Source organism: Equus asinus, chromosome 5 (genome assembly GCF_041296235.1).
Source record: "Equus asinus isolate D_3611 breed Donkey chromosome 5, EquAss-T2T_v2, whole genome shotgun sequence".
In the NCBI taxonomy this organism is placed as follows: Eukaryota; Metazoa; Chordata; class Mammalia; order Perissodactyla; family Equidae; genus Equus; species Equus asinus.
This window is the reverse complement of record NC_091794.1, coordinates 25,102,978-25,122,574: the sequence shown is the minus strand read 5'-3', so window position 1 is coordinate 25,122,574 and position 19,597 is coordinate 25,102,978. Positions and strand designations below refer to the sequence as shown.

The window sequence follows — 19,597 nt, the reverse complement described above, 5'->3', positions numbered from 1 at the left end:
AGGAAGAGGAGAAAAGGAAAGAAAGAGGGAAAATGGAGGAGGGAGAAACTAAAACTGAATGGGTTCTTGTCTTTTAGCTGGGAACCAACCACTCTTTATAATGCTGTTTTCCATGAAAAAAAATGTGTTCTAAGTTTCCAACGATGAAGTTGGATATTTTCTACAGAAAGCCAAACTCACCAAAAAAAAGAAAATATCAAGCAAGCATTCAAGAGAAACAGAAGTTTGTATGTTTAAAAAGATATCTAGGTAGAGTTTTCCATCAAAATCGAGCTGAATTAAGCTTTTTTTAAGTTGGGATCGGACACCCCGAGATGCCCTGGCATAACAATTCATCCTTGACTTGCTGGCCGCTTTAGCAAGGTCACTGGTACAGAACACATGAAAAAAGACAATCATTGTAGGAAATAGGACAACAATAGCTGCTTCTACCTCCATGCTAGTATTAGGGTCAAGATCATCACACTCTGACTCCTCGGAACTGTTGGTCTCCTTGGTGGGCAGCATGAGGAAGGGGGAAGAAAGAGAACACAGTTAGAACACAGGCAGCGTTTGTCAGAGAGCGAGGAGAACTTCAGAGAAGCGGGGCAATGGGGACTCAGGCAGAGAGAAAACCAGGTGCTTCTCAGGTGGGGCGCGAACCACCGAGGGCGCAGCATGCTCTTTTCAGGGAGACGAGGCGGGCTCATGTCTGGCCACTCGTCCCACAGGAAACAGCAATGGAGGCAGCTGAAGGCAGCATGGGTGCTGTGGAATTTAACTGTGGTCTTCTGGGAGGTTGGACTGCCCAGATGAAGGTGAAGGAGAGAATATAATTTCTTTTCCCCAAGAAGGACGTTAGAATGGGTTTTGGTTGTTCTTATTTCGCTCAGGAAGGGAGAAAAGTGCCAGGTAGATAATCACACATTATAACCAAATTAAACAACAGCAGCTAATTCCCATGGTTCAGGGGCAGGGCTTTTCAGAGAGCCCAACTTAAAACACATCACGTTGTTTCAAGATGGCGGACAACACGGGTCTGCCCAAGCTTACAGTCGGTGAGTTCACAGTGATAGATGCATTATTAGGAGGCAGTAATTTGGGCCTCATCTGTGTGCCTCCCTTCCCTGCCCATGCATAGGCCTGAAGGTGATATCGTCTGAATTCTGGGGAAAAGAAATGAAACTTTACCAAGGATGCAGTGGCCCTTACATTCCAAACCTCAGACTTCACAGCGTTTGGGGTTTGGAAAGCATCCGTAGTGTCTTTACCCTGCATGTATTTTTAAACCTGGGATACTGAATGGGCAGCTTTGAGAACTTTAGTATGAATCAAGCACCCTGCATTTCTAAGAGAATAACGCTGCAGATAATTTTTCTACAAAACATCTGCACAGGATAAAGAGAAAGGCATAAAAGAAAAAAAAAAAGAGAGATACTTACTTATTTGAATCGAAGTTGCCAGGAGAAATAAAAGATAAAAAATAAATTGATCTTGCATGCAAAATCCTGCTAAACTACCTCCCCTGTGGTCCCCACATTGGGAAAAAAAAATCCCCATCCACCCGAGTTGCCTCGTGAGAATGCTGCAGGGTGGGAGGAGATGAGAGGTGGACACAGCTCTGGAACACCTTACTCACTTTAACAGAGACTTTGTTGCCCAGAATATCCTTGGGTTTACGAGGCCCTGTGGCTTCATTTTTACCCGTGTTCTCCACTTCCGCCCGCTTTCTCATGCGTAGAGTATGCCATGAACATGACTTCCTGTTGTACCAAAAAATGCACCAATCAAAATGGCAGGTCAGGGCAGAGTGAGGCGCTGGGTGGGCTTGCCACCCTTGGGTGAGTCAGCAGGTGAGATGCTCCAGTCAAGCCCCAGCTTCAGAGGCCCCAAACCTGCAGGCCAGCTCCTGTGGTGGCTGGCAGCTGATCTCACCTCCAACGGGAAGTAAGTGAGGATGACCCCTCCTGATGGATGTGCACAGTTGGCTGCAGCATTTGAGGAAAAGATGAGTACTGGCCTATTAAACTCTACCAAGGGAAGTTTTTATATCATACTGATAAAGCCTTATAGGACTGAGGAATTCTCTTCCTGAAGGGTAGGGTGGATGGGGAAGAATAGGGAGGGAAGCGGGGTGGGGGTAAAACAGGGAAGATAAGAGAAGTATATTCTAATATTCTATAGTGCATAAGCTATTAACACTTTCCCAGGACCAGATACAAAGACCCAGAAGGATGATTTTGAGGTTTCCAACTCATTATTTGTATTTGGGCTGTGGCCACTCGCAACACTGTAGTACAGATAGGATTTTCTGGGGCATTTGACTTAATAAACAGTGAAGCACCTACTCATTTATCTGGATATTTTAGGATGCAGCGTTTCTTGGTCTATGTGCTCCACATCACTCAGTGTTTGTGAATACCGGGCTCTGTCAACCACTAAGAGGTCCTAGAGTTTTCCTGTTGGGATAAGACCCCATATGTGCTCGCAGGGAGGCGAGGGCAGCAATGCCCCTTCACACCATCCTGACTTCTTTCTTCCCCTGAGGGGGCTGGGAGCTACTTCTTCACAGACCTGTGAAGAGACGCTCAGAGCAGAGCTCTTGAGTTCCAGGGAAGTGTCAGGACTCAAAGATAAAGACGCGAAGGCAGTGACCCTGGGCAGGCATCATCGATTTCAGCTGTGGTCACAGAATCTGGATGAAGCTCTATCATTGTCTGGAATAAGTGACGTTGGTTTCCCTTCGGTGTCTCCTTGTCAAATTTAGGCAGTCAGGGTTCAATGAAAAGAGCCTTCATTAAGGGAGATGGGGAAGAGAGAGGCATATGAGATTTGGGAGGAAGGAAGATGTTCCAAAAGGTATAGCGTTTCCTCCACAAAAGTCCACGTGTCAGGAATTTTAGGATCCCCTGAGGAAGGTGTCCCCAAAATATGTCACTAACACAGATACTCAACAACCAACTTTATGAGTAGGAAAGAGTAATCGCAGGCATGTTTGCAAATTTTGGGGGCAAGGGAGCTCCTTCAAAAGGCAAGAATCTCTTGGCCAGACCTTCTCCTATAGCTGCTAAATAGGCAGGCTCTCTGGGATCCCCTGTATACTAGCTCCTCACTCCAACTGTTGTATCTGAGTGAGACCCGGTCAGGGAAATTAACCTTAGATAATATCACTCTGTTAAACTTCAGACTTTCATCTCATATTTTTACCCAAAACTCATGTCCCTAGCTCATTGTGAGAATGGCTTGAGTCAGGAGGTGTGTTCCCATGTTTATTACAACCCTCTGGGTCATTCAGTACGCTTGGTGAGAAACTGGAAATGTTACAAATAATGTTCAGAAGGAAGACTCAGAGTAGTACAAGCGGCAGGACAGGCTCAATCTCATATTCTTCTTCCCAGAAGAACTCGTCATCATGGTTTGGGGAGCTTCCATCTCTTGCCCATAAGCCCAGGGAGCGATGTGGAAACAGGGTTTCGTGATATTTATACTGTAGGCATCACAACCACCTCTGACCCCTGTGGTCATCGCAGGCCCTGGGGAGGGTGCAGCGAGTGTCCCTCACTGACAGATACTCACAACCACTTTTAGTCAGTTGCTCTGCTCCACTCCCACCAACCCTTGCGCAAGAGCAGCAGACAATGAACCAAAATGACCAATTTGTATTTGAAATCTCTTCTCTTTCACCCAGCCTGACACCCCTCCTCCCTTCCCTCCCATGGAAGGTGTGAAAAAGTGACCAAAAGACCCAAAGGTGAGGAGGAAGAAGTGCTGAGTGCCTGGATAATAAGATTACAAATCATACGTTAGCTCTGTAAGGCCGGTGATGAGTAAGAATGTCACTGCTGTCAGGGTCTTTATTCCCAAGGCTTCTTAAAAGGTACCCAAACCAAGTGTCTTTAGAATAAAAAGAATTGGGCCTATTGCACCTTAGAGGCCACTACTGATTTCCGGGTGGGCCTGTGGTTACCTGGAAAGGCCAGGGTGAGGTCAGTAGCCTCTATCCCTTAATCTAGAGAAGGAGCCAAAGAAGCTGTTGGTGTCCCTGCTCAGATATCTTACGGGAGCTCCCTCCACCCCTGCCATGGATGACCGCACAGCATGGACAGCGTGGGGGATGCAAGCCAAACACAGCCTTCTACTCTAGTCATTCACTGACGTCAGGACCTCAAGGTCACCCCGTTGGACAGCATCCAATCTGCATCATTCCTCATCTTAGGGGTTAGAGAAAACCAGCAAGGGCTGTTTAGAAGGGAAAGCTAAGGTTGGAGCTTTAGCAACAAAGGCACTTTTTGTGTTGGAAAAAACTACCAATGCATTCAACCAATTCCTAAAATACAGACAGGAAAAAAAAAAAAAAAAAAAAAAAAAAGAAGAATCGTTTGCACATTTAAAAGTCCCAGAATAGTGAAATGGGGGAAACAGGGTCAACTAGTTTTGAACCTCATTAAAACATGCTCATGGTGAAAATTTATTTTACATATTTAAAATAGTACATTTAAAATTATTAGTTACATTACAGGTACAATGATGGACATTGTGACTCTCCATTATATTGCACAACCTGACTTCATCCATATGGGTTTCTTTAAATAGTGCAAAATACTTTATACAGGAATGTGTTCGGAAGGGTCTTCGCAACCAAAATAAGGAAAAGAAATATCTTACAAATTACCATGAACATATATTAAAGTGACAGGGGAGGGGGAAAATTAAAAAAAAAAAAGAAATTACAATCTGTACAGAGGAATTGCCATAGACAACCAAAAAGTTCCCTCTCTCCTGGGAGAAGCAGCGGGGCCTCTGACCTATACAGGTCTGGCATTTGTGCTAAGGTAATTTTTTGGTGTCAATCAAAAAAATATATATATATCAGTAACTTAATACAATATAAATAGAAGTCCAGTCCAGTGAATCCTGTGGTGGGTCAAATGGAGCAACGGAGGGCATGCCTTTTGTCATTTAGGGTCTCAGTAGGGTTCTTTTCTTAACAAGGGGGGAAAAAGAAGGGGAAAAAAATGAAGAGAAAATTATAAACGAAAAGGAGAGAAAAATCACTGCCACTACCATCAACAACAAAAAATCGGAACAATCCAGTCTGGATGCCCCATGCTGCGTGTGGTTCCAGCACTCAAACCTCGGTTCCGGTGGCACTGTCGAGAGTACGCAGCAGTAATTCCCTACCGTGTGTTTGCATTTTGTGTTCTTTGTTTGTTTTTGAATTTTTTTAATCCACATACTCCTCTCCCGGGGAAGCCAACGAGGCACTTACTTGATGCTCCCGTCACTATTTTCTGCTGCTGCCGTGGCTTTGGTGAGGGGTGCCAGGATGCTGCCCGGGACCCAGCCCTCGGCTGCGGGGGAATGGTCGCTGGCAGGCTGGTACACCAGGCACATGTTCTGCTGGTTGACGGCGAGGACCTGGACCACCTCACCTTGGCTCACACAGATTTCGTTCTCCTTCAGTGCATAGTAATCTTTGATCACGGCCATGGACGAGGTCCCATTGCAGCTTCCCAGGTCGCTCTGCTAGGAGACAAAGGCGAGAGGGACACAGACACAAGAAGGCTGGTCACATGGGCTTGCTCTGCATCCTACTGTGTGGCGGAAAGCCAAACCTCCCCACTAGCAGGGTAAATAGGAGTAATGAAATTATATTCATAAATGTGCTCTGAAAATTTTTTTTATAGTAATGTTTCATACAATATTATAATCAAGAGTGAATAGGTATAAACACACCTTTTTCCTGGAAGTCCTTCCCTAGCATGCACCCTTCCTGCCAGTAGCTTCTGACTAATGGAAGGTAGAGCATGGCACTGGCACAGGGATCTGTATGCACCTGGGCAGAGTGAGGTCAGGGCAAAGGTCAGGTCAGGGGTCACAACCTCCCCATGGAAAAAACACAGACCCTTTGATACATTTTTTTCTTCATTTCGAAAAAGCGTTAGTCTTACTCTACATTCAGACCCTCCTTGAGACAGGAGTAACAAAGAGATATTTGCCCAGTTCAAAGGCAAGGCCATGACCTACCCTGACCCAACTCCTATGGGGAACGGAACTCCTTTAGCCCCCACCCCCACCCCTGCTGTATTCATTAATCTGAGAGGTCCCGCCTCGGTGGCCTTTTCACATGACTCTACAGCAGGGAAGCTACTTCCGGACGTGTAACTCCCAAGGGGGCCTGGCTGCCTCACAGAGCATGATGAGAATCAGAAATTCTTCAATAAATTTGACAAAATGCAATGTAACTTCAACTTATTCACAAGGGCAGGGGGTTTTTATATGGAAAATCATTTCCAGGTGATGTGATGAAATAGGTTGGTGCAGTTACTCTAATGCAGAATTGACTTAGACATTAACAGTTCATTAAAAATAGTCAATATCATCTAATAATTTGGGTAAAAAGAACAAAACTACACAATCAAACTATGCAGGGAGGTAAAAAACGTAGCTGTTCCTATTCACAGACCCATTGAGTTCTAGAGGAAACTGAGGCCTGATAAGATTAACTAATTCGCTGAGGTTCTAGAAAAGTGAGTTGTAGGATTTGGGATAGAAACCAGATTGAGCCAGAGGGAACTGGTCTACCTTACTCAATTTTCAGGGGAAGAAAGAAATAATTGAGACTAGTCTGTATTTAGTGGGATGTTCCTGCTAAAATCATCAGCATAAAAAGACGCTACTTCCTAAAGTGAGCCCTGAGGCTGTGCCCTCAGAGTGGCGAGGATAGGAGTCATGGGAGTAATGGGCTGTCACTTACCTTGCTGGCCTCAAACTTGTCCCCAGGCTGGTGGTAGTCAAACCCTGGACTGCCATTGGAGGTAGATATCTTCAGGGGTGGCAGAGGCGGGGTATAACTGGAGCCCTTTGGGGGCTTCTCAGAGCCCATGGGGACAGAAGAGTAGGGCCTGGGGCTGGCTTGGGGGGCCCTTGCGGGCTGGGACCTCATCACGGCTGTGCTCCTTTCTTTCCGCTGATACTCGATGGGCGACTGTAGTGCTGCAGGATAAGAGCAGACAGTTCCTCTGAGCTTTGGGAATCCCACAAGGATTTGGAGGCTTATTCAGTGCAGGCTTTGTGCCAGGTACAATGGAGATACATGAGGAAGACACTACCCTTGTCTTCAAGGAACTTAGAATCTCCTGTGATAACGAAGAGACCTACCTAAATAATGAAAACACAAAAACAAAATAGTGCCATGCATGAGGTGCAAAGTGTTGTGCAAAAGGAAGAAGAGAACTCTGTAGTAAGTGTACATGCTGGTGCACGTATGGACAGGTGGTGGGGGGGTAATAAAGAGCTTCAGAAGAGTGCTGGCTCTCAGACCCTGACATGCAGACTCTGCAGGAAGGAAGCAAGTGTGAAGAGTGTCTGGGGAACAGGATGGAGTCAGATGACCTGGAGCACAGGGCCATGGGTCTCCATGGAAGAGGAGGAGACAAGACAGGTAAGAGAGGGTGGAGGTGCCATGGTGCGAAAGATCTAGAAAGCCAAGGTTACTGAGTCTGGATTTAGTTCTGAAGATCAGGAAACGTGACTGGGTTAAATCAACTTGAATGTTTTAAATTCAGATTCTATCACCAGAGCCACACTTGAAGACAACTGACCTTGTAGCAGTTGGGAGGAGGGATTGGAGAGGCTGATTCAGAGGCCAGGAGATAGTGACAAGCAAGAGGCCCAACCACAGTAGAGCCTGTGGGCATGAGGGAGGGATCTAGTGTGGCAAGGGTTCCGGAGGGAGACTAGACTCTGACCCAATCCAGATGTGAAGAAAGGCAGGCATCGAGGGGTACTCAGGTTTAGAGACTGGGAGAATGGTAGTCAAGGAGACAGAGGAAAAGCTGATTTGAAGGGAAAGATGTGAGCTTTGAGTCTAAGACAACAAAGTTCCAAGGCCTGAGTATGAAAGAGGTACAGCCAGGCAAAAGCTGCACAGGTCAAATTCTGTAATAAGGACTTCAAGGGCTGGCCTGATTGTGTTGTTTCCATCGGTATTCACTGTAAGAAATATTTAAGTGGGTTAACAGCTGGGGCCCAGAGAACTTTCAATTATAAGGCTATTTCTATAATGACAGGTATACACTTAAATAGGACTCAACATAGGGTCACACTCCCTTTCTATCTGACGTCTCAGGAGGGAGAGATGGGCTCAGAGATGCCTACACATATCTCTGTAAGTAAGAGCCTGGCCCTGGACCCTTGTCACAACCTTGTCTCTTGAGTGTGCCAAAGTATAGAACGCGCTCCTGTCAGAGCTCAGCCTTTCTCCCTGGAGAGTGTTCCATAGGCATTAAATATTTAGGTATTGATAATCTAGTTCAGTAATAGCTCCATAATTCACTATAATTAGGAGAACGGTCTCTTGGAACCATATAAAAGTCTGAATCATTGACTATGCCCAAAGAAATGCAGTTCTAAGTCTTAAGTAGATAGCAGAGTTGTGAAGCAGGCCTTGTCAAGCTGACTTTATGAACCAATACCCATCACACGGAATTGGGGTATTACCTGATTATATGCAATAACTGTGCTAAAGCATTTGAAAATAGTATATATTCTTAAATAGGCTACATAGGGGGCCTAAGTTCTTCCGCCAGCCTCAATCTGCATAACTTGGGTCTTCAGATCAAGGAAGCCGTGCATCTTCTGACAGAGTTTGTTTCCAGCTGACGGATACAGTGTCTTATGGCTGATTCTGCTTCTTTCTTTGCTTTGTTTGCTAGGGAGCTCATAGATAAATGTGTGCCTTACCACTAGCATCTATGCTGCAGTTCTGTGGTTAAGAGCCTAATTTCAAATTACATAGTTACATGTTCAAGTCCTTGTTCTATCACCTACTGTTTGTTTCTTAACCTCTATGACCCTCTTTTTCCTCACCTGAAAATACAGGATGATAGTACTTTTCCATGTTGATGTGAGGATTAAATGGGAACTACATTCATGTGAAATGCTTAGCATTGTGCCTGGCATAGAGAAAGGACTCAACATATGGGAGCCATTATTGATACTTCAATTATTTCTGGTCTCAATTTATTGTTGTACCTTATTTTTCTTTTGTCCTGAATTGATGAACTTAAAAACCCCATTCCAGCCCAGACTATCAGAAATTCCCAACTAATAAAATGCAACTTAATCAGTGCATTTTATATATGCACATATTTTTCCATAAAATTATTTTCTCAACACAAGAGTTAATGCAAAGTTGTACGCTCAGAAACTGTAAACCATATACAACTTTCATTACTACCCCTCAGGGCTTGGCTGGTGTTTAATCTTAGACTTTTTAGAATGAGAAAAAACCTTGGAGATCACTCAGTCTAGTTTCTTTTACCAAACTGTTCTAGAGTTGGGGGGCCAGGGGGTATGATCCAAAAATACTCTGTAAGCGTCAAATTGCTTTGAAGTCTCATGTTTTATCTTAAAAAGCCATGGCATCCTGCTATATAATTTATTTTTATTTGTAAAATAAAATTTTTATTTTTATTTTTTTATTTGTAAACACAACGTGTTCATTCCCTTACCATGGAGTAAAACTGATACTGTAGGGAGGTGTGCCGAGTCTTTCTGCTTCCGGTACTGCTGGCACAATATGGCACATGCCAGCGTGGGCAGAGATTGCTTCTCCTTTTCACAAAATGAGCCAAGTGAGGCCCAGAGAAACATCATGACTTGCCCAATGTCCTCAACTAGCATGTCACCTTTAACCTTTCCCCACAGCATTCAGTCCACGCTAGACATCCAACAAGTGCCCTATTTCCATCATTTGAAAGACAGTCCAGTTCTGGCAAGAAGAGGTGATACCCCAGAGGGTGGGCCCGTGAGTGTGAGTGTGAGTGTGTGTGTGTGTGCGCATGCGTACACACAGATATATGTGCTACTGAGCCTCCAGGTTTATTTTGTTATCAGTCACATTTTGTGTTCAACTTCAAGCTCCATTTCTGCTCAGAAAGTCTTCTGAGCTCATCAATTCAGTGGGTCAAGACTAGTTTAAAACTGTAAACCTCCTTTTATACGACAAACTCAACGTGAAGAAAATCCCAGCAGGGAAAAAGAAAAGAAGTGTAAACACAGTAGCGAGTGCACTTCATTTCATTTCACACACCTGTCAGGGGACTCCTGCAGGGTCTACAGAGAGTGAAACTCTCTGCATAGTCATCATTTCATTCTGGGAAGTTTTCAGGTATTCCTGAAATTTAGAGTTAGCAATCACCTCTCATTTGAAAGGGGCAAGGTTGGCTAGCAAGATGACTTACCCAGGCTCTCACACCATTGGGAGCAGTGGGGGATTTGAGCTGATCTGCCAAATTCCCAGTTATCTCTAGACAACACTAAAGAATCTGTGAGGTTACCAGTCATTCGGCACCAAATGGGAAAACATTTGTCATTGGCAGCTGGCCCCTAAGACAAAGAGGCTGTGCCCATTTCAGACTTTTGCCCCAATATTACCAGCTGGTAGCAGTGGCCACAAGGCATATATCCTACATCAAGGCTATAAGAGAATATCTCTTCTTTTGAAAAGATGGGGCTTCTTTATAATGCCCCATCTGTTCCACTTGCATATTCAGATTCAGAAAAATTCTAAACAAAGTGTTTCTGAAAACTACAAAGCTGGGATGCATATAAAATGTGATCTGGGTTCATAACTCATCATCATGAGCCCAGATCCAAGGAAGCTCAGAGATGTGGGGTCCCCTGAAAACGGCTCTGCTAGAAGCCAGGCCCAGCACACACCATTTAAGAAGTCTCGCTGTGTTTCCAAGACTTGATTGATGTCCTGCACCCAGGCCTGCTGGATGTCAGCGTTGGCGGCTTGCAGAATGACCCTCTCCGAAGTCTCCCTGTTCATGAGTGCAAACTTGCAGGGGTCATTGTCCACGTTCTCCTCCAGGACCAAGTAATTCATCTGGAAGAAACCAAGTTGATCCTTTCCATATTTAAAGGGTTTTTAAAAAAAATCAACAACATAATACGGTTCCTCAAAGTTTTTATTTCAGGAGATGTTTCCAAAATTTTGCCCTGGATCTAATAGCTCAAGACTTCGGTTTCTGTCTTTGAGAGAATGACACGCTCCTGGAGAAAGTGCAGGATCATACAGAGACTGGCATTTAGGCCCATCACTTTTTCTCACAGATATTCAACCTTCATGCCCAAAGGTTATTAGGATGAAAGACCCCCAATGTTCTAGATCCTCTCTCATTCCAGTGCCTCTGTCTTAGGGAAGCAGCTCCCTCAAATTTGACTCTTCCCTTCCCCGCTCATCCCCACTGGGATTCTCACCTTGATGCTCCTTTTGAACATGTAGCCTGGGGTGAGTGAGCCCTTCCTGAGCAGCTCACTGAAGATGACAATTTGTTCAAAGAGGAACACGCGCCTCTCCTTGGTCCGGGACTGCATGCCCGCATCCAGCTCAATCACATAGAACGTGTCCTGCTGCAGCAGCTTCCCCTGGGCCGTGAGGGTGCCCTGATGGAAAGAAGGATTGGGGTGAGGCAAGGGAAAAACGGGGAGACGGCCACAGCCCTCTGAGTCCACAGGACCTCTCCCTTTGGCGACCTGACACCAAAAGCCTCAGGGCTCTAGTAAGAGACTGAATTAGGACTCACCTATTCATCTAGGGCAGACAGAAGGGTCCTCCAGGGAAAGGGAAAGAAAGCTATACAACTACTAAGAAGCAGCTCCAAGAAAATACCAGAAGGAAGGAAGGTCAAATTATTAGCTAAAAAGATACTCAAGAATTAGCCTGGCCTTTCTTATTTTTTATCAAAAAGAGAACAGAAAGCAGGTGACACTTGGATCTAGAAGTGGCCTTTCTGTCCTTAGAACTCTGAGAAATGTGCTTGCCTGGCTCCCTTGCAGCATGGGCCATGGACCTGGAACCAACCTGTGGCCAAGGGAAGCGATACAGGCGAGACCACAAACATTCTGATGAGGTGGGTCTCTCTCTTCTCCTACTATTATTTCAGGATGAGGATATTCTGAAGTCTTAGTCTCCTGCTACAGATCAACAGGTAAAGCTGGGGTACTATAGACAGGTGCCCATATTTTATAAGCTGGTAGATATTCTTCTGGGTCCTGTGATCCTTCTTAAAATGCCTCCAGCCTAGGAGGTGGAGCCTATTTGGTTCGCCAGTTTCTAACCAGATTTTCAGAGACATCTTCACATCTTCAAAGGGAATATGGCCCAACCGAGCAAGTCTTCACAGATGCTATCGCAGAGCCTTGCTTTTTCCACTCTTCTGCAAGAAGACGACAACTGATATCTGAGACAGCAGCCAGAGGGCCTCCTCTGAACCATACTCTCTCAGGTGACAAATTTTGCCCTTTAGTGAAAATGTGGGTCATTCTCTGCACATGATGCCTTATTCCAAACATTACCCAGCACATGAGTCATTCTTCTTTTGTGTTCCTGAGAAATGCCTGCCCTCTGCTTGGATCATGGGCCCTTATTGTCAAGGTCAGCAGCCAAACAGGCTTATCACTACCTGGGTCCAAAGTTAATATTAAGCCAGTGACTGGCTAGCCAGGAGAGCTCCAACAGCTCTGTTGATATTACATAAGAGCTTGACCCATGAGTTATAGCCCTGCTGACGCTGAAGGGAAAGCTAGAGGATTTAAAGGGAGGGAAGCAAAGGGAGGGGGCTAACTGCTCCCTGGCCCAAAGCCATGGACTTCGGAAGGTATGGAGGTACGTTCACAGTCCTTCACAATTAGCTGAAGGAACACACAGCAGATTCTCTGGGGCTTGATGGAAAAAAAAGAGATGGTAGTGTTGATTTAAAAGAGAAAATAGGGGCCAGCCCAGTGGCACAGTGGTTAAGTTTGTGCACTTTGCTTTGGTGGCTGGGGTTCATGGGTTTGGATTCTGGTGCGGACCTATACACAATTCCTCAAGCTGTGCTCTGGCGGCGTTCCACATACAAAATAGAGGAAGATTGGCACAGATGTTAGCTCAGCGATAATCTTCCTCAAAGGAAAAGAGAAAGATTGGCAGCAGATGTTAGCTCAGGGCCAATCTTTCTCACCATCCCCCTGCCCCTCAAAAAATAGAAAATAATTTCACACTCCCGTGTGTGGCCTTCTGTAGACACACACACGTGTGCACAACACAGTTTCTGTGAAGTCTAACTTGAGCCAGACAGCACATCAGATGCTGTTCCTTCTATCAGTGGTTAGCTCCTTCAGAGACCAAGAGAAAGTCAAGCCACACTCCCGCTCAGAAAACATGGGGACATCAAGGTTTAAGAGTAAAAAGAATTACTTGGCTTGTTCAGGATAGCCTCAGACCTGGCATAACTCCAAGGGAAAAAGTATACAACTTCATCTAGGATGACTAAAGAAACGTAAGAACTCAAGTGTATTTCTGCTGCATAATCCTACTTACTGTAATGCCTCAGGTCTACACGGAGAACCAGGAACCTACAAAAAATGAACCACAAAGAAGATCCTCCACATAGTTCCTGGTTACGAGATAGCAAATGAAATCAGACAGGGACACCAGGAGGGGTTGCAAGGGCAAGGAGGACAAAAGTATTTGGCTCAAGAACATCATGAATCCAACTCATTAATCCAAACTTGAATACAGCATCTTTTAAATTTACATATACCAGTCTGCCCTATGTGTATTCTATTATATCTATTCTAGTTTAGCCAGAAAAAAAAAAAAAGCTATTACTTTCTTAATTACCTCAGCTTCCAGGAATCCCTTTTCTCCAAAAAGGAATAATGAAATCCTAGGATGCAGGATTACCAGGAAACAGCATTAGAAGATCCACCTTTCTCTAAGGGGTTCAACAACAACTAAGTACCAGTCAATAATTTGTCAGTTCCAATTTTATCATATTATTATTCAAAACAGATTATGTTTAGTTAATATATGAGGTTTGGAATATTAACTAATAACAGCCACTTATTAAGTTTAAATTAGGAAAGTCAATTTGCTCTTCAAAGGTTCATCATTATCCCCTCCAATTCATCTATTGAAGTCTTAATCCCCAGTACCTCAGAGTGTGACCTTATTGTGAGATAGTGTCTTTACAAAGGGAACCAAGTTAAAGTGAGGTCATCACGGTGAGCCCTAATTGAATACAACTGGTGTCCTTATAAAAAGGGGATATTTGGAGACAGAGATATGTACAGAGCAAAAATAGATGTGAAGACACAGGACGAATGCCATGTGAACATGAAGACGGTCATCTACAAGTCAAGAAGAGAAGCCTGAACAGATCCTTTCCTCATAGCCCTCTGAAGGAACCATCTTTGCCTATCCCTTGATTTTGGACTTCTAGCTTCTAGAAATGTGAGATGATAGTTGTTTAAGTCACCCAGCACTGGTGGGACTTTATTATGGCAGCCCTTGCAAACTGGTACATTCAGTGAAACCAAACTCCTAGGGACATCTAGCTGTTTCTCCTAAGATTTGATTCTCTTCCTCAAAGAACAGAAATGTGCACTGTGTTGTTTTAGAGCTTTAAACATTCATTTAACTAAAAAGCCAGCCACTATATAGACTTGTTTATTAGAACCACCCTCTCAAAAAAAAAAAAAGGTATTCCGTTTTCCCTCTGGTTCTACTTCTTTCACATAGTCCTACTCTCTTGCACATTCCCAGCATTTCTCAAGCAAGAAAGAAAAGGGATGAGGTCATAGCCAGGTCCCTAGTGATAAAGAATTTTGGGTCTTTCCAACCACCTTGGGATTCTGACTCTAGCCTAGTTGACTTCCCTGTGACTTTCTGTGACTGCCGTATCACTGGATGTCCTAAATAGATGCACCTTCTAGGCCTGTGAACCAGGGGCGCCCAGGCACAAAGGTGTAGATTGTGAATGAAGGACGCAGAGGAGGTGGGCACCGGCCTTCAAAGGGAAGCTGCCTCACAGCCTGGGTTCCTGCTTCCCAGAGGAGAGAGGGCTTACAAGCTTTCTTAAGAGCTCACCTCAAAGCCCTGCAGGCGTCCCAGATTCATCATGTCATTGCAGCGTTTTGGAACAAGGCACATTAACTCCACTGCTTTCTGCGGGAAAGAACAATAGCAGCTCAGGAGGGGGAAGAGCACTCAGGCGGGAAGCTCACGGCAATTCTGTGCTGGAAGACAGGGACCTCCTGGCAGCTCCTCAATTCTAGGAAAGAACAATGGTCCCTCCTGCCCACTCTCAGGAGTGTGGGATCTCCTGTTCTAGGTTGGGGGGTGTTGGCCATCAGGGGCTCCATGTGAATCAGTGACCACATGTGGGGAGAATGCTCCCAAGCACGCCCTTTACCTACCTTCCCACTTCTGTTTATCAATTTTTCTTCTCTTTGTTGCTTCCTGGCTGCCCAAGCAACAGCTTAGCATGACTTGTGAAACACTAGAGGTTTAAATCTAAAATAACCTGCCAGAATAGTTGTAACCTCTCTGGCTTAAAATAATCGCCATGGTGATGTTGTCTCAAAGGACTTCACTTAGGGAGTAATCCTCAGGGTGAGGGAGGGAGTGACAAAGTTATACTTTACATGTTAGACTCCAAGAGTGCCTGGATTCATGGATAAAATTGTACATAGAAACACCCAATCTCTGAAGGATGTGAGAGGGCTCATATACCTCCCTTTCCTGACACATGGCACTGGGAGCCACAAGGAGAACACCAGCAGGGCTAAGCTCTGGTCTGGCCCAGGACAGAATTCTCGAGTTCTAGAAAAACACTCAATGTGTTGATTAATACTGGCCATTCTTCATGCTGCCAAGCAGCTGTTTGCAAGGGGCTCTGACTGTCTGAGAGGAGTCAGCCTGGACCCTTGGTCGTCCAGAGACAACCTTTCCCCTTTAGAGATAGACATCCAATATCGTCCCTAAGAAGAGTCAGCATTACACGCAGAAAACTCACCTCAATATCTGAACACTCCAAACCAGCCTTCTCGCTGTATCTCAGGAAGTCCTAGCAAGTGGAGGAAGCAGGGAAGGGTGAAATAGTTGGGAAAACAGAGCCCTATAAAAAAACTTAGCATCATAAAACCATGATAACACCCAGAAGACTTTCCTTCCCAGGAGAGAGGGCAGTGGTGTCTAGTAGCTGAGATATGAAGTTATGAGTCACGTTGGACATGATGACATAGAGAAAACCCCAGAATAATCAAAGATTCAAAGCTATGGGAAAAGGGAGGGAGGGAGGGACGAAGGGGACAGAGAAAGTATGTGAGCAGGGAAGAGAGGGGGGTTATGACAAGAAAGGAACGGAGAAAGGAAGATAAATCTGTCTCCCATTTACCTCATGCCCCTGCAAGGCAAATCAAATTACACCACTTTCAAAAGTAAAATGTGATCAAATTTTAGGTATTACTCATCTAAGATTTCTAGGGCCTTGTCTTTCCTTTTCTTTCTCCTTGTATTTCACTCTGACTTTTGCTCTTATTATTTTTTATTTTTTAATGGCACCAAGTCAGTGATGATGACAAAGTTAAGAAAGTGAATTGAAAAAAAAGGAAATGAATTCCCAACCAACCTTAAAGGCAGGAACAACAGGCATGCAATTTATTTGGGGGCAAAGCTGACACAAGTAACCAACAGCCAAGAGGAAAGTGCCCCCCGCTAGCTCACAGGCAAAGTGCAGTGGAGACAGAAGCTCAAGCTCACCTGTTCCCTAACTTAGAGCCTGAGAAGACCCTTCTCCAGCCCTGGCCCAGGCTCACAGCTCTCTTACCTTGAGGAGCAGCTGATATTTTGTTATTCTCTGAATGGGCTTGATAAGGAAGTCGCTGAGTGTCAGCCTTTGATTTACCTCCTGTTTCACCTCCTGGAACACAAGAGAGCTACATTAGAAAAAAAGGAATCAAAGACCTGGGGGCTCTGGATCAGGGTTCAAGGCAAAGAAGGCAGGTCTTGGTGTTCACCAATAAAGTTTTAGAATCTTCAAACCATATGAGAGGCAGAATTGTCCACACAACTGCTAATTTGTTATCAACAACATGGAACACACTTTACCATCACCTTCTTACATGTCAAGCACTTTCACACCCTGTGTCCTCACCCCAGTCCTGGGGGACAAACTGGAATGGGTATTCTGTTCTCTCTACCACTCCAGGGCCAAGTCGGGAAAGGCAGGCTTCTCCTAGGACACAACAAGCCACGGGGCTGGGCCCTCAACTCAGATCTGCAAACAGTGAGTTGAGAGTTCTTTCCAAATGATGGTGTTGCCTCTCCTCTAGCAAAATAAACACTTCCAGGCTGGGGCAAAATAAACACTTTGAGGTGCCTGACAGAACCTCTGGGAGCAGCAGCAGAGACTAGGAGGTGACTGTGAGCCCCTCGAGGAGGAGGAGGGTCGTCAGCAGGCAGTCTCCAGGGGCTGGTGTGGAAGAACGTGGGCACAGTCTGCTCTGGGGTCACGTGAGGAGGATTGGAGCTTCTGAAGCAGTTTTTATGTTACAGAGTCATTCTGCACAAGGAGGTTTCTCAAAGCAGCCACATGCTGGACCGCCTCAGCTGCTCTCATGCAAAGGCGCTCATGAGAATGTAGCTGAGAAGCTAATGGCTCTGTTAAGGCAGCTATCCCTGTCCTGAGGGGGTCAACAGTGCTGTGTGCGGGCCTCCTGTGGATGGACGACAGCTAGGGCTTCTGAACGTGGTGGTCCTGGCCTGAGTTTCTTCCCCCAGCCCCGGTTCAGCAAAGCCCAAGCAGCTTACTTCAAAGTAGGCGTCGTACTCGGCGACGATGTACTCTGAGCGCGGCTTATTCTGGCAGTACCACACATAGATGTGCAGCTTTCGCTCCTGCAAAGGCAGAGGGACAGGCACTCAGGCACCTCGCGCCTCACACTCCGTTTCAGAGTGCGAGGCTGCTCTGCACACAGGGAGAAGGACAAAGATGCAGCCCACTCTTTGGGGACACAATGAGGCAGTTAAATATCAAGGATAGAAGAGTAAGTGCAGTAGGCAAGAGCCCATCTTCCAGATTGCCAAAAAGGTTAAAGAAACCAACAACTCAGAGAGGGAGGAGAAGGAAGGGCAGAAGAGAGAAGGACTTTAAAAATGAATGTAACTGAGCCTGGTGGGAAGGGAGGGGGAGAGGGCGAAGGCAAACACTCACATGTTTAATAAAGAGCTGTGCCAATCTGTCTTGCTCCTGGATACATTTTTCCAGTTCAGCCAGGAAAAAGCTAAAAGGAGGGAGAGGATAAGAGAAGGAAGCCACATTCTTCAGGACTGTATTATTTCTCAAAGTTGAGATAAATGACAGTGACTCCCCCCAAACCCTACCCCTAAGGTTAGAGGCATGGGGAGGACATCATGGGGAATCCTTGGATTCCCAGGATGCCCTGATCTTCAGGACAATGTAGCACTTACTCCTTATGCCAGTCATAGATCTGATGAATATTCCCAAACACGATTTTATCCTTTCCTCGCATGTCCTCAGGGACACCCTTTTCTTCTATTCTCTTCATGAAGCCCTGCAGAGCAGAGAAATGATGAGTAGAGGACACTCACAGGAAAGCTTTCTGGGCCGAGCCCCACACCACAGTTCCAGGTAAGCAGCCATCACTGCGTGAGTTCCAGGGCAAGGGCTTCTGTGGTCTCTCACTATTCAACCAGGACCTTCCCCTTGTGCAGAATGATCGACAAAACTTTTGTGAAGTTCTGGGTCCCTTTCTTTGTCTCAAGCCCCCTTAAGAAAGCAGAACAAAGAAGACAATCATTTGCCCCTTTCCTTTCTCGTAATCCAAGTTAATATGGTCTTTAAAGGCTCAGAACTAGACACATCTGACCTAGAAATAAGTCTTAATACGTTAATACTTTAGATTCTGTCAAATGCTATCATATATAATCTCATTTCAGCTTTCAAATCAAGTTTTGAGGTTGCACAGGCAGCATTTATCCCCATTGGACAGATGAGGAAGCCAAGGCACCGGGAAGTTATGTGACTTGTCTTACAGTCACACCACTGATGTCTGGCTTCCCTAGGTCTTAGTCTCAAGATGCTCAAGCCTCTGATCGTAGGCTGGGCTACATATGGAGGTTGCTGCACCCCTTCCTACCCACATTTCCCCCTTGGAGGAGAGAATAATTTCCCATAAGTCAGAATTCAGGTCCCCTATATGCCAGGCTAGTGTGTTTATCCAAGGTGCAGGATAACCACATACAAACCCCTAAATCAGTAGGTTTTATAGGATGGGAACTTAGAGGGCCAATGTAAGGAACCCTCGGGCGATTTAGATACCAGGCATTCAAGTTTTAGACTTCACATTCTTTCGTTTAAGATGATTAACAACAGGGCTCTACCATCTAAATTATCCATTTACTTTCTCAGCTTTTTCATCCAAGTGTCTAAATCCCCCTAAAGTAAACCCCTGTGGAGAGAGAGCTGCTTTCTTTATGACAAACTTGACTCTCAAATGTGGACTTGTCAACGTTGCCTTACTCGTGGTTTTTTCTTTGTCAGTCTTCTTGGTAGCCATAAGCTGTCCTTAAAATCTAAGGAAACATATAAACCCCAGGATTTCACTAAGAGTGACCTGCTTAGGGCCCATGGTGGCTCATAGCTCTGAAGAAAATATGTCATATGGTTAAACACCAAAGAAAAGCTCTTAAGACAATAAATTGGTCACCTAAAACACCGTGAAATGGACTAGCTCTAACCAAGAGGCTCCCCCATAT

The 19,597-nt window shown here is 45.2% G+C and overlaps 1 protein-coding gene across 37 annotated transcripts in view; it reads right to left on the bottom strand.

Moving 5' to 3' along the window:
• Nucleotides 1-19,597, bottom strand: part of KALRN (kalirin RhoGEF kinase) — a 637,850-nt gene that overhangs the window by 40,036 nt on the left and 578,217 nt on the right. For 15 of the 37 annotated variants that reach the window (XM_044771435.2, XM_044771437.2, XM_044771439.2 and 12 more), the window contains 12 exons: nucleotides 18,290-18,393; nucleotides 18,033-18,102; nucleotides 17,630-17,716; nucleotides 16,647-16,739; nucleotides 15,834-15,884; nucleotides 14,906-14,983; nucleotides 11,251-11,436; nucleotides 10,705-10,876; nucleotides 6,737-6,975; nucleotides 5,249-5,505; nucleotides 1,619-1,742; nucleotides 433-492 (listed from right to left, as the gene is read on the bottom strand). In XM_044771435.2, the coding sequence (XP_044627370.1) occupies nucleotides 433-492; nucleotides 1,619-1,742; nucleotides 5,249-5,505; nucleotides 6,737-6,975; nucleotides 10,705-10,876; nucleotides 11,251-11,436; nucleotides 14,906-14,983; nucleotides 15,834-15,884; nucleotides 16,647-16,739; nucleotides 17,630-17,716; nucleotides 18,033-18,102; nucleotides 18,290-18,393 (1,521 nt within the window). Of the gene's footprint in view, nucleotides 1-432; nucleotides 493-1,618; nucleotides 1,743-1,788; nucleotides 2,772-2,817; nucleotides 3,513-4,434; nucleotides 5,506-6,736; nucleotides 6,976-10,704; nucleotides 10,877-11,250; nucleotides 11,437-14,905; nucleotides 14,984-15,833; nucleotides 15,885-16,646; nucleotides 16,740-17,629; nucleotides 17,717-18,032; nucleotides 18,103-18,289; nucleotides 18,394-19,597 lie in introns of those variants that run through there. The other 22 variants (XM_070509010.1, XM_044771452.2, XM_044771467.2 and 19 more) reach the window with 12 other exon arrangements.